Here is a 14,620-nt window from a genome sequence, read left to right on the forward strand (position 1 = left end):
CTATTTAAACACTTTGCTCATTTCCCCCTTGAGAAACTTTTGATGACCGCATTTCAGCAACCGTTCCTTCAGCACTGCAATATCCTTTCAGCGAAAGAGAAAAAAATGAAACGGCAAAGGAGAAAGCAACAGTAAAACTGCAGCTCCCACCTCCAGCTGGCATCGAGAATAGGAACAGGGACAGCTGTCAGTGGCCTTAGCTTACGGCCCAAACTTCAAAAATAAGCTATAACCATTCCCAGGGCTTCAGGAAACAGTTTGCCACCTTTTATCCCCCTCCACAGTAATGCCAGATGCTCAGCTCACTATTTACATCACTGTAGTGCTCAGAAACTGACTTTTATTTAACTTTCTAATTGTTCCATGCGCACTGGCTGTAGCACCCAGACCTAGCAGCTCTGTACGAGGTGCACTCAAACCAGCGTTCCGGTAAACTAAAACTGAGATTTGCGTCTTCTGACAGTCACGATAGAAAGTTTTCATTACTAACCAGAAAAAAGGTCCATAACAACCATTAACCGTAACATTAAAATATCATTGCCTGTCCTGGTGTAACTGTTCTCCACCTTATGCTGCCTGTTTTGTCTCACAGCGATGAGGAAAGATAAAAACACACAGCTATTAAAACTGACAGGGAGATGCTGTTAAGCAGTGTGTTTCCTGGTAAATCTAGAGTTAATCTCATGTACTTGTCTGTCAGCTGAGCATGCCTAGAGTAATCCAATTAGGATAATTAGAAGTACAGTCCAGTACACTACTGTTCCAGTCAAACGTTCAGGTAAGTTGCACAGTGCAGTTGGTCAGTCTGCATGCACAGCCCTGGGGGTGGAACTGATCAGAAAGCAAAAAAAAAAAAGCATAGTGAACAGATGCCCTTAAGAACATGAACACCTTAGCCTCTACGTTTTTACTTTTTTCTGTGGTTACTCAAAAAGCTGCAGCAGTCAGCTCCCAGGGAACACAAAGGCAACCCCCACACAGCAAAATTCCAACCTGGTAAGGTGCAGGCAAAGCCCTGTTCAGAGCTCCAGAAGTATTAGGTACACCACTTTGCATGTCTAAAGCGGCACAGGTTCAAAGTATATTGGACAGTTCCTGGCTACAGAGCAGCTGAAAAGGGAACTTGGAAAGGAAATCCCTCTTGCATATTTCCCCCACGACCCCAAAAAGCTGTAATCAAAACTTTTATATATCAAACTCCTATCAGTTTCTGCACCTCCACTTAGATGCTTTTGTCTATAAGCTGGCATTCAGCATAGGAGTTATCCTAACAGAAGGGAAGATGGCAAACATTTTAAAAGGCTTGTTTACTTCTTGCATTCTGAGGAATTAAATGCTAGCTCAGCTAAATCCTCTTCCCGGACTTCAGCAGTGAAGGAGTACATAAATACCACTTGCCCTCCTCTGCCCGAGGGAAGGGTTGCCTCCATTTGGTATGCAAGGCATAGGACTCCAATGCAATCCTTGCACCAGAGAAAAGTTGCTCTTCGAATGCTGAAGACACAGAACTCAACTCTCTTCAAGAGTTACAGAGAAGGTACACCACGATAAGCAGATTTAAACAAGTTTTATTCATAATCTGTTTGGGGAAAGGAAATATACCGATATAAAAAAAGTCAAGAAATGAATTGACTTTCTTAAAGTCTGCTAAACCATTCAGGCACATTTGTAAATTCACACCGTAATTGCTAAGAAAACACATCTCCACACATTTTACTTAACCTGGGCTGTAATGAATATTGTATTTCAGAACTGTACAGGAAACACACTTCTGTAGCCAACATGCAACTAGTGTTACCAAATTACTAGCTACATGTTACACAAACAGCTTACAATAATAATTAAGAGGTGCATTATTTCTCTCTTTTTATACAATTAACCCAGTATGACATGTGCAGTCAATCACAAATTGTATGGTTAAGTTAAACAGGTTTGTAGTCAAGCTTGGACTCCAGCTTCTTAGAATCAGCCACTTTTCTAACAGCTTTCATGAAGTCTTCCTGAACTACAAAGTCATGATCAGCACGGATCGCAAACATACCTGTGAAGAATAATTTAACAGCAATAAGCTGGTGCTTCTTGCAGCAACAGTACAGAGAAGACAGTACATAAAGATTTGCTCAACTTAAAGTGAGAACAGATCCAAGTTACACTATCTGCATGTAGACTTTCACATGCAGGTCCTGAGTGTTGGCAAGAGGAATAAACTTCAATGAGGTCCCCTTTCTGAACTAGGTGATCACGAAGAAGAAAAGTATAACTTGCTTTAAACTGTGAGTGTGTATTTACTGTGTTACTCAGCCTTCCAATGTAGGCAAGCCCTAAGCGTACAATGAAATTATAATGTGGAAAAAGCATAAAATAGTGTTAACTATTTTATCACCCAGGTACTAAGAGACTCGGATTCTCCGCAAAAAGGAGAAAAATGGGTACCATTGCTGTTTCTGGAATGCATCTAGTTCTTATGAGACAGTACAACATATGGCACGATACTCGGCCAACAAGTGGTTAGAGGCCAGCTCCAGCTCAGAAATGGTATGGCTGTTTTTTATCTCCCATCGTGCTGAACCTGAACTACAGAGATCTTTTATACCACACATGTCACAAATCCACATAACTCTGTGCAGATCCAGCTTGTGTATGGCAGGGGATACTAGCAGGCGCAATGTCACATGAATGCAGTGCTACTGCTCCGAACTGGCAGCAGATCTGCACGTATCAGCTGGACTGTTGGTATGCCTAGCTGGGTTATCTGCAGAGCTGATAAGAGACTTGTCTGTAACCTTAGAGGAAGCATGTAAAGAATCAAGTTCTGGGTGACTGTATAGGTCATAAGGAAACTTGGAAGAAAGAAAAAAGATTTTGTTCAAGTTGTTCCATCAAAGCTTCAGGGCATATCACCATTCTGCTGCTTGTGCTTAACAGTCCAGTCACATGTGACACACTGAAATATGCAACTGTTTTGGCATTTTGGTACTGTCCAGGTGCTAACATTCCATTAAGTAAATGCTACCTAGCCCTTAAGAACAAAAAGTGAGCCATCAGTGAACAAGAGCCACGTTCCAGCAAAATATTTTTGACCTCCTGATTTTAATCCATTGACAGAAGTATCAGAGAAACAGCTCAAGTGTTTAGCATTAACCAAGACTTAGCATATCAAAGTTAAGAGTTAAGAAAATACCTGCTTCAGTACAGACATTTCTCAAGTCTGCTCCATTAAAGCCATCTGAAAGCTTCACAATTGCTTCATAATCTATTCATAAAACACAAATGTCAATTAGAAATAAATTCACACTTCCCATTATGGATGCCGCCAAAATACGTATCTAGCTAACAAAGAAACACTTCACTGCGATTTCAGTGCAAATAGACAGCTGTCCATTAGACTGATAAATTAAATCAACTGAAATAATCAGCTGTATTACCCCTGTCATTAAAACAGAAATGTATTGCAGCCAAAAGCTCATATTATATAATTAAATGCCAAAGTTACTAACTTGTAGCTTTTCTTGCATTTCATGTTGATGCTTGTAACCACATCAAGGCAATGTTCTTATCATTTAAATGATGTAATAAAACAAGAAACTTATCTCCAAGTGATCATAACTCAGTCCCTTTCCACTCATAACAACTGCATCTACTAAAAGCATTTAATGTCTTGATATATTAAGCCCTGTATTTTATGCACATATATTTACTAAAAAAGTGGCTATGGTTATAGTTTCTAGAATCAATCTCTAAAACACTGCATCTGTTGAGCCTCCAGCAAGTTCTGATTTTTGCAAGGCTTATTATTTTTAAAAAAAAATATCAACTTTTCTGCAAAACTTTTCAAAACAGTTTATCTTCTGTATGAAATTCAAAACATTTGAACTGAACGTTTTTATATTAAGAATCCCAAAACCCCTGGAGATTAGAAATTCTTCAACTGTATTTTAATTCCATGTAGCACAATGTCCTATAAACAAGTTTTCCAATAATTGGAAAGTCAAAAAAACCAAGCGAGAGGACCGAGAGCAATGCTGAACATCACTGAAGACTCTGAACTTAAAAACCTTGCAGACACCAGTACCAGAGCAGGAGAATCTCACGCTGGAACCTGGAACAGGTCATTATCTTCAGATTTTAATACAATTCACACCCCACCTTGCCAGTAAGTTCTAGCCTGCCTTTCAGGATCTCAAAGCTGAGCATCACGGTCTTCCCACATCACGTTCGGAAATTTAGCTAGTACCCATCTGACATCTCACCCAGCTAAATGGTGTAAAGGAACGATCCTACCCTGCTTCCACTCCAGTGCCCAAAGATAGGAGAAAAAGGATGAAGTAGTTCACCTCAGGTTCATGATTTGCTTTGGAGCTTCTTCTGTATCTTAGACTATAGTCACATGCATGCACATTTAAGCCAACATTAAGCAATCCTCAACCCTCTCGCCCTCCCCCAGCTCATTCCTGCTCCCGAGTCACCCCCTCTGTTGAGCTGCAGCTGCTCGTGCAGCCAGATGGTGAACGAGATCGTTCCACTATCCAGATCACGCTGCCTGGCTGCATGAATAGCTCATGTCAGCAAAGAGGCAGGGGCGGGTCGCATGGGGCTGGGAACAAGCAGGCAAGGTCTGTTGGGCCTTACTGAAATAAAAGGCAGCCACCGTCATTTTAAAGGCAAATCACAATTACAGTTTTCTTGAGGAAAGCTCTGAAGTGTCACAGTAAAACTAAGACTTTGGTCAGCATAGAGTAAGAGAGTCATTAAATAAACCTTCCCCATTTTATCTGATTGATACTTCTCCACCTTACGCTCTGGAGAGAGCTCTCTCCACCACTAACCAAAGACATGTTTCAGACAACATTACACCATCTCTGAACTCCAAAGTAAGTTTCTCCATGACTTTTAAAGATTCTTTACCCTTTTCAGACCTCTGCAGCAACAATTTCTCTTTCTTTGGGGGGACTAATGAAAATGCTGTTTACTTGCATTAAGATATTCTTTTAGAAACAGGAAACTACCCGATGAGAACCATGCTGATTTTCCAGTTTACAACTATGCTCCAGGGGTTTATATTCAGTTTTCCTTTTCAAAGGAAGACTTAGCAGCAGTTCAATCAGGATGCATTAAAAGAAAAAAAAAAAAAAAAAAGAAAAAAAAAAAGGAGAATTCCAAGAGAGGAAATTGTGTGGCCAGTGTAAGGGTAGGAATTGGAAGGACAGACATCGTTAACAACTCACCCTCTTCACATTTTTACAAACAGAAGTAGGAAGGATATCCAGGTAGCTTCCTACTTACCTATTTCACCATGTTTAGTGATAGGACCTGCATGAATCTTCAAAATATCTAATCTGGCTTGTTCATTTGGTAGATCAATATCTAGAAAGAATTACAGCTTTAATAAAAGTGAAAAACCACAGCTCATACGGATAATACCCTCCTTCCAGCCACTGTGAAGCAGTAACTCACGGATTTTTCTATCCAGTCTTCCAGGCCGCAGAAGTGCGGGGTCCAGAGTGTCTGGTCTGTTAGTAGCCATGATCATTTTAACTCTGTGCAGAGTATCGAATCCATCCATCTGATTCAATAACTAATAGAAAACAGAAGTTTTTTTTAAAAAAACCCAAGACCTTCCTAGTGTGATCTATTATACTTATTTTCTGCATAAGTATTTTCATCAAGATGTATGAGTGGTAAAGATAAATCAGAAAAAAAACTGCTACAAGCCTTTTAATGAAAGGCCACAGCCCCCTGCATATTCTGTAAGCAATAAAGAAGAGCTTAAGAGACACTTGAAAATGCTTTGCTCAGAGAAAAAGATCTTGAGCAAAGCAGAACTGAAACGTGAAAGACTTTGCCTAAAACAATAAGGCAATGAAAACAGCGCAAGTACTAAAGGAGCCAATGGTTGGCTGACACATTTTGATTGTATTGCACTAAGTCCAGGACATTTAAATTAGACTTGGAGAACAGCCTCTAGAATACTAATACACATGTACGGAGACATTTCATTGTGAAGATTCAAAGTACTTGCTCTTTGATCACAGTGATTTAATTCTTTATGTAAGGCAGACACATTCTTTTGAACCAGACAAACTGTTTGCAAACATAGGCCAACAAAGTTTCCCATTAGCTTCAGAATTCTTAATTGTCACCAGCGGTTTTAAAATTCCCTTCACACAACTCTGTTTACCAGAGCAATTAGTACAGAAACAAAGAAATACAACTACTTCTCCTCTTAGTTTTGAAAATCAAACTGTAACAGTTCTAAAATTGTATGGAGTAAGTGTCTTTGGGACTAAAGGAGACAAGCTCCACTTTCCCTTCTTTAAGAAAGAGGGTCCCTCCAAACCTTCAAAGAAGATGCAGCAAGCAGCAGCAAAGCCAAGTCACAGTAAGAAGAGAAAATACCCCTAATAATTTCAGCAATTTTTCTTTCAATTAGTCTCCAAGTTGAACGCATGGCTGAGTTATCAGGATGTGCAGCTGCCTTTTGTAAAAGCAGCATCTAGCTCACTTTTAGCTTAAAATTAACAACTCAGAAAAAGTTCTACCAAGCCAGATCACAGTGTAACAATTCACATCTCTATTATTACTTAGCGTGGACTGTACAGTACGTAGTCAGGGATTAGACACTCACCTCCATCAGAGTCCTCTGAATTTCTCTATCAGCTGAGGTGCCTTCAGAAAAACGGCGACCACCTGCAGCATACCAAACTCCTAAGTTACAGTACTTTATTTTTGTCTCCATATAATACAAAATCTAAAGACAATTAGGTATCCCTTTTAAACTGGGGGGAAGTAGGTGTGGTATTTAAAGAGTTAAATGCACACATTTTTAAAATGTTTTTTCATGTAGTCAAAAATATCCAAGCCAGATATGAACAGGTGTGGTTCTAAGCTAGCTCTAATAGCTCCAGGAGGAAGCTGAACCACTTGTCCCGTTATGTTTCTTCTGAACAAACATGCACGCACACTCTCTTTGGAGAAGACAGACTGTGGCGTTATAGCCAATTTCAGCGTTAAAAGGAGACTCTAGCCATCCTCCAGGCTGTTAGCCTTACCAATAGCATCTATCTCGTCCATGAAAATGATACAAGGCTGATGATCTCTGGCATAATTGAACATCTCTCTGATGAGTCGAGCACTTTCACCAATGTACTTGTCCACTATTGAACTTGACACCACCTTTTGAAAGACAAGAGACATGTGAATGAAGAGACTGGAGTGCAAACAGATTAAGCATATGTGCATGAGTAAAATTACACTACCTTTAGGAAGTTGCAATCAAGCTGGCTCGCTACGGCTCTGGCCAAAAGTGTTTTCCCTGTACCTGGACAGACAAGAGATTGAAACTGTTTAACTAGTAACCCAATGTTCCATGCTAACAACATTTAAAAAAAAAAAAAAAGAAAGAAACAAACAAAAAAAAAGAAACAAACAAGGCTACTGCCACAGTTTGAGAGTGATAACTAAGCATTCATTACCCTTTCAGGAGACTCACCGGGGGGGCCGTAGAGCAAGCAGCCTTTTGGAGGTATAATGCCCACACGCTGGAATAATTCTGGGTTTGTAAGCGGCAATTCTATTACCTGTGAAGAGACAGATAAACAAAATGAGACTTTGCATTTTAAAATAGATCAGCAATCCCAGGAAGCTAATGGTACACTTGCCAGGCTGTTTTCCAGATACCTGCATTCTTATTTATCCACGCAGCATATCTTGTATGAGAAACAGTTATGTAAGAAAATGGCAGATTGATCTAATGGAATGATCCACAATCCTGTCCTTGTTGTTCAGACTTCAGCTCTGCAATGGCTTGTTTCTCTTGATGCTCTTTGCTCAAACCATGTTTTTCTGCGGTCGTAATACCACTACCCAGAGCGATTCTAGTAGTTTTTGTGCAAAATTCAAGTTTGGCAACCAGCAAACCAATTCTGTCTATGCCCTCCCACTTGACTTTATGGCACTCCCTCAGCCTAATGGGTCTCAGATCCTTCAAACCCTCTTCAGAGGATTTTCTTCATTTTAATCTCAATCCAAAACTTCTGTAACAGTAGATAAGATATAACCAGTTTGAGAACTGGCCTTTGGTGTTTAGAATAATCTTTCTCTGCTGCTGCAAGGTGTGTGCACAGCACACAAGCAATCTCTGTTATAGTCAGTTGGCTCACAGCAGCACGAGCTCATCTTCACACACCTGCATTCCTGGGCAGGCTTGCACAGCCTGCAGCACTGATGCCCAAACTCACAGGATTACTTCAGTATGCGTGCACCAGCACCCCGCAATCACAATCCTGTTTGTTACAAAGACAATTACAAAGCTGGAAAACATTTAAACAACACTTCAGAAGTTATCTTCTAGTTTAGGAAAATGTGGTCGAAGTTAATGAAACATGGAAAGCGCTCATCTGTTAGGATCCTTTAACAGTCTGTCTTATGATAGTTTAGGACAAACAACAGTAAGACACTTTTGTACTAAAAACTTCACTCTGAACACATCCCACTATTTGGTAAGCATTTTTGAAATACTGGATACCTCTCGCAGCTCTCTGATTTGTTCCGACAACCCTCCAATCTCAGAATACGAAACATCCCCTGGATCTTCATGGGACATATTATAAACCAATGGATCCACTTCCCTTGGCAAATATCTGGAAAAAAGTTAAGAGTAGACATTTCTCACTGTGCAGACATATTTGTAAAGTTATTGCAATAAGTTTTACAGCAACTATGAAAATTATTTCTTCTCTTCCCACCTTGATAACAAGACAAATGTTTGCTGAAAAAAACAGAATAAACACCAAACCTAGCCAACTTTCTCAAGTTTTAAACCAAACAAAAGCTTCAAAAACTGCTGAAAATGCCATTTTAACTGTTTTTTTAAAGAAAACCAACTTCTTTTTAAATCACGTATGATAGTCACATAAGTCTTCCCTCAAAGTAATTGTCCTTCCTTAAGCCCTGCTTTGCAGAAAACACTTACAAAATATTACAGAACTGATTATTCAAACCTTTGTGTAACCTACTCAGATCACTTTTCCCCCCTTTACATGATGAGCAGAAGAGCAGTCTTAAAGCAGAAACCTACCTCATAATAGTCAGAGTGGTCATATCCAGAGCAACTCTTGTCCCCGGCTTCAGCTTACTTTTGTCAAGCTAGTCACAAAGAAGGTATTTCCATTAGAACCACACTCCAAAACAACGTCTGGTTTTAGCCAAGATGTTTACTGTAGTTTGCACTCTTTGCTCCATCACACACAAGAAGAAAACAAAGCCACTGAGCCTTGCCAAGCAGCTCATTTAATAAACTCTGTGCCCCTGTCACCACTGGTTTTGGGAATGCTTAAACTTGTAAAAAGCTGGCCCGCTGTTTCATGGGAACATGATCTTCAGGAGAAGCGATCCAGGAGCTGGCCTAGACCAACAAACCTGTTGGTTGTCACAACTGGACACCAGCAAAACTAACAGACCACAATAATTTTTGTTAACATTTAAATAGATCTTGAACAGCAAGTCATTAACTTACCTCTGCCACTTTTGAAAATAAATACTGTTTTCTAGATTGTATTTTTTTTTTTTTCTTTTTTACTGCTGTCAATCTGACTGGATTAGTGAGAGATCCAATTCTCCCTTCTGTTCTACACAGCACAGACCCAGCTGTTTCAGAACAACTAAGCAATTCTCCTTTAAGGACACATGGAACAGCCTGCCCATTTGAGTCCGAACTTGCCACCCTTCTACTCAACGGCATTCTCATTACTAGACTGACAGAAAGGGCAAATAGATGTCCCTAACCTATTTTCTCCAAGCCTTCCATCATTTGCACATTTTCACATAAGTAGTTATATCCCATTTTCAAAGTCAGCCGTTCTAGTTGTTACTCTTTTGCTGTCATTTACCTCAGATGCCCTACTCATCTGCCTCAGCAGTGTTTGTCTGCTTACTCCACTTTTATGAGATTTTTTAACACATTAGCAGTCCTATTCCAGTACTCCCTGATAAATTCTGCTGGGATTAAAACAACTAACTTGCATTTCTCACTTTGTTTTTAAGAAACCTGGTCTAGGAGAGCCGCCTCACCTCTCACACAACACAACCTTGAACAATCATAGAGATTACCTTGCCACTCTAATTTCTTCTCTTAAAAAAAAAAAAAAAAAAAGGTACCCAATCCACATTTGAAGAATATGAAACCTATTTACCTATTTATTCTGAGCTTTACTGACATGGCGCCTGAAAAACAGGGATTTCGACAACCGTTTGCAAGGACTGTCTGAAGCTTCTCATTGCTCCCGCTAGGGGGATTATAAGGTCCCTTGCACACATGGGCTCTTCAGTCTCTGGTAGTGTTCAGGATCAAGCTGTCACCCCTCCCTCCCTTCCTGGGGTCACTAATAAGACCTCTTTCCAGCTGCCTAACCTTAAGAAATCTGTAAAACCTTGAAATTCTATCAGATTCAATACTGGCCAATAGATTTATGTTATTCTGCAGTGGGAAGAAAACAAAGAGAAACACTTGACCTTGAATTCCTTAGGAAATGCACTTTAGATAGGGAAGTAATTTTGTTTCAATTTAAACAGGGTCACAGCACAGCCACAAGGACTTTGATCAAAAACTAGTTCTACTCCATGAAACGCTCCATGGGAAATTATTTGCCTTGATATTTTGACATTTTGAAAACAATCATGGATATGTTTGTTTAGTCTCTGGTATCAAGCCAAGGATCTTTTAAGATCAAAGAGTGCTTTTACTGAAGAATAAACTTGAAATGTGTATGTGTTGCAATGCCAGGCTCATCCAAACACAACCTCTTCCTTAGCATTTATCTCTGTTTCAATGCAGAACCTCAAGACTACCTCATGTGCTCCGAAGTGGAATTAAGCATACTTATGTTCCAGAAAAGTACTTTGTTCATTCTGGTGAAAGGAAATAGTGAGTTTGCACCACAGCATCTTGAAAGGGATGAAGCTTAAAGTTATATATTTAAAGAGCATTTCGATACTACCAATTCTTGCAGACGTTTTATGCAAGCAAAAACATGTCTCATCGGTACACTCGAGGAAAGTCAAGTATATCCGTATATATACTACAAGAACTAACACACTTACTGGTACCCACATTTCTCAAATAGTTTGTCTCTAAAAGGAGGAGAAAAGGTCCATCCTTACTGAGAAATACACAATCCACTGACAGTCAATGGCATAGGAAAATACTTATTGCATGAGTTTTGCTCCCTGCTTACTGCTAAGTGTTGTTAATTGTGGGCCTTTACCAGGAATTTCTCTGACACCTAGAACCCCCCCCTCTGCCCCTCTTTTTCAATTCTTCAAAGTACAGTAGGCTCCCCACTCTGCCACTGGCTTGCTGTCCCTCAGCTCCTACGGCCACCACAGCACCATTTTGGCTGAATCATCTAAATAGAGTTGGTTAACTTTTGTATGTTCGAGTTCTATTACACTGTTCTTCAATTTAACTTCCATGTACAAACCTTAAGCTACTCCAGAGATTCTGGGTACCGCAAAACATATGCACATTAGTCTTGCAAACACATTTTCTTTCTTTACATAGAACCAGTAAGAGTTCAAAATTCTGCCAAGATCGACAGTTTCTCTTCAGAAAGACAAAGAAAAGCACCTTTAACATCAATACTACACCTGTGCTCCTTTTACTGAAGGAATTTCTATTTTTTACAACTTCCATAATATAGGAGAACATGCTACAATCATGATGTGTTAAAAGCTGCAGTTACCTTTCTCCGCCATAAGGGAATCAGTTCAGGATGCACTGAGAGGTCACAGCTGTTAAAAGAGCTTACACTTACTTGTGCATTAAAATAACTACATAAAATGCTGCTGCCTTCTCAGTATATATGATCCTTCCCTGGGATTGCTGTTCTCTGTTCAGAGACACCTTAGTGTCTATCATTTCATAGATATTCTTCTTTGCTTCCACTTCTCAAAGTCAGGGAGGAGTGTAATAAAACTTTTGCTCTCCCAACAGCTCTGCAGTTGCAGAACACTTGCACTAAGTATTGTGGTTCCTACTTAATGGGCAGCATTGGTGAGGAACAGCTGATTTACGGGTGTTAGTTACTGTAAGTGGGTCACATTCAGTGCTCAATTAACCAACAACCATTTTTTTAAACCATGCCTGCACTACGTCCCTTATACTTTTGTATAAAAATAAAAAGCAAAGAGTACCTCTAAGTGGTTCTTGCTGACTACAGCAGATGGATTACGCTGGAAGCAAGGTTCTGTATTAAAGTGTCTTTACTTCTATAGAATTTGCTGTAGATCAAAAAGCTGTTGTCCTGTGGACTAGAAGTGCCACGGCTTTTTTTAACATCATTAAGAACAGCTAAAAATCCCTCAAAGTGTTTAGAACAGGGGCCTTGCCCCCCCTAATTATTTAGTGGAGTGGAGTGCAAAAGCATTAGAAAAAAATACGTGAAGAGCTACATAAAACATATAGTTACATAACATCAAATCTAAAGCTCAGCTCTATGACAGTAATGGTCATACGCCATGCTCACAACATAGCAACAGCGACCTTACGCAATTGATAAATTTTCATAGTGATTAATTTTTAGAGAGTTCAAAATCCAGCAGAAAGACAGAGCTTCAACTCAGTGAAAAGAGTAAAACACATGCAAGGTTCCACGAATGCTGTGGACTGCTTTGTCTTTACTAGGAAATTACACTACTAGCAGCTACAAAGGGGGAGGGCAAGCAGATACCACTATAAAATAGCCACATACACCTTAAAGAAGAAAATACATAATCCCACTAAGGACCCAGTTTATGAAAAGCAATGCTAATATTCAAGACCAAAGCAAAATTTTAATGAATATTCATATAGATAGCTACCTGACGACGACAGCCAACCACATATCTTGGTCCATTTGTAGCCTTCACAATGACTGGCGAGAGAAGATCAAAGAAAAACACCAAATTTACTTGATTCGCTGCTCCGAATTACGCTTCTGAACTATCCAGTATATTACATTCTTCTGCCAATACTCAGATCACCAATACTTGTAATTCTTTACTACTCCAAATCTCTAGCTGGATTTTAACTACAAAAGCTTATTTTCACAATCTCAAAGAACATAACAGTCCAGTGTACTTACATTTCTCTTCTGTTAGCTGCTTAAGAACCTCGCCAACAATCTGCAAAAGAATAAACGCAGTATTAGCCTACAGATAAGTTACCATTGCAAAACAACATTCAATGTGTTTCAGCACATGGAAGATGACCATTAACTTTGAAATTCTTTCTCTTGCTTCACACCGCTTGCCAGTACTTTTATTTCTTTAACACGTCGCTGTTAACCAGGACAAACACAGGAAACCTCTCTAACCCCTATGTTCAGTGTCTCTGTCCCTGACGATACAGCTCCTCTTTCTGTTAGCTGTACCGTTCCCACTTAGTCTTTCTTGATACCAAAAATGGACTTAAACGCTACTTCCAGGCAAGTTCATTGTCAACCACCACCACAGGATGCTATGACCTCGTTTCTCTTACGTACCTGCCCGACACTCTGCAAGGCCTTGAGATCATTTTCTGATTTTTCATATTGCTTGGTGAGCTCTTTCAGCTGTTCCCTTACTAGAAAAAGGAAAGGAACACAGGAGTTTGCTGACATTCAATCCAACGGTAACTCGTGACCAGGCCTTTTTACAGCAGGACAGCAGCAGGTAGAGCTAGATTGTGGGGGATCTGCACACCCAGTAAGCCTCCCTTCTGCGAGCACAGCGGAGCCCCTTCTCAGCAACTCCAGGGCCTGCCCATCCTCAACACAGCAGTATCGCTTATTAGCAAAAAATCTCTGCAGAAGGTGTCTAAAAACCCAATCTAGGACGTAAAAAGCTCAAATTCAAAGGTACCGGTGCTTCTGCACAGCACTGACTTTCGTATGGAGGGACATGCTACTGCCAGGACAGATGTAAGAGAGAACGTTTGCATCAGGAAAATAAAAGCTGACAGAAGAACCTTACGGGGGAGGAGGGGGGGGAGGCTAAGGAAAGAGAACGGCCCGGCTCGATCTGGGGGGCGACAGGGCCTGACCCTCCCACCCACCCCAACGCAAGGGGGGTCCCCAGGGCCCGGGCTGCCCGGCGGGGTCCTCCCAAGGGGAAAAGAAAACAGCCACGGCGACCAGCAGCGCTCCGACAGGGCCCCCGCCCGCCCTCCCTCCCCTCAGCCCGGCCGCTGCCCCGCGGGGCCCGGCTAGGCCCAGCCCATGACGAAGCGCCGACAACGGCTCGGTGGCCACCGGCTTCCTTCAGGGTTTCCCCGGTGCTCTTAACAGCGACGACTCCCCACAGCGATCACCCCCAGAGTAGACGCTCACACTCCTTGAGGCGACCATCGATCTCTTTATGCTCCAACAGCTTCTTGCGGTAATCCTGCAGCGCCTTGTCTCTCGGGTCCGCCATGATGAGCAGCCGCCGCTCATAGGGAATGCCGGGAAGGGCCATGGCCGCCGGGGGCAGGGCCGCGCGCCCGCCCCGCCCCGCCCCGCCCCACCCCACCCCCTCGCAGCGCCCCCTACCGCCGCGGAGGAGATGGCATGCGTGAAGGCGACGCGCATGCGCATTGCGACAGGCGCCAATATCACAACCTGGGCGT

The 14,620-nt window shown here is 41.3% G+C and overlaps 1 protein-coding gene across 1 annotated transcript; it reads right to left on the reverse strand.

Annotated features, from left to right (window-relative positions):
• Positions 1 to 1,548: 1,548 nt before the first annotated feature.
• Positions 1,549 to 14,480, reverse strand: PSMC6 (proteasome 26S subunit, ATPase 6). The gene is made up of 14 exons (XM_049828522.1): positions 14,343 to 14,480; positions 13,518 to 13,597; positions 13,119 to 13,158; positions 12,856 to 12,908; positions 9,077 to 9,144; positions 8,525 to 8,639; positions 7,490 to 7,577; positions 7,257 to 7,318; positions 7,050 to 7,173; positions 6,626 to 6,687; positions 5,455 to 5,575; positions 5,284 to 5,364; positions 3,182 to 3,253; positions 1,549 to 2,041 (listed from the first exon to the last, which is right to left on the reverse strand). Exons 1-14 carry the CDS (start codon positions 14,467 to 14,469, stop codon positions 1,923 to 1,925), a joined length of 1,212 nt encoding a protein of 403 aa, XP_049684479.1. The 5' UTR covers positions 14,470 to 14,480; the 3' UTR covers positions 1,549 to 1,922.
• Positions 14,481 to 14,620: the final 140 nt, after the last annotated feature.

The sequence above is a fragment of the Accipiter gentilis genome, chromosome 25 (assembly GCF_929443795.1).
Source record: "Accipiter gentilis chromosome 25, bAccGen1.1, whole genome shotgun sequence".
In the NCBI taxonomy this organism is placed as follows: Eukaryota; Metazoa; Chordata; class Aves; order Accipitriformes; family Accipitridae; genus Astur; species Astur gentilis.

What these genes read in the sequence shown, in the direction of transcription:
- PSMC6 (XM_049828522.1), bottom strand. Translation starts at nt 14,469, where the DNA reads ATGGCCCTTCCCGGCATTCCCTATGAGCGGCGGCTGCTCATCATGGCG. An exon ending in ACCACTCTGACTATTATGAG is followed by an intron (nt 8,640 to 9,076) that starts GTAGGTTTCTGC and finishes ACTTTTTTCCAG; the next exon opens with ATATTTGCCAAGGGAAGTGG. An exon ending in TTCAGAGGACTCTGATGGAG is followed by an intron (nt 5,576 to 6,625) that starts GTGAGTGTCTAA and finishes GTTTTCTATTAG; the next exon opens with TTATTGAATCAGATGGATGG.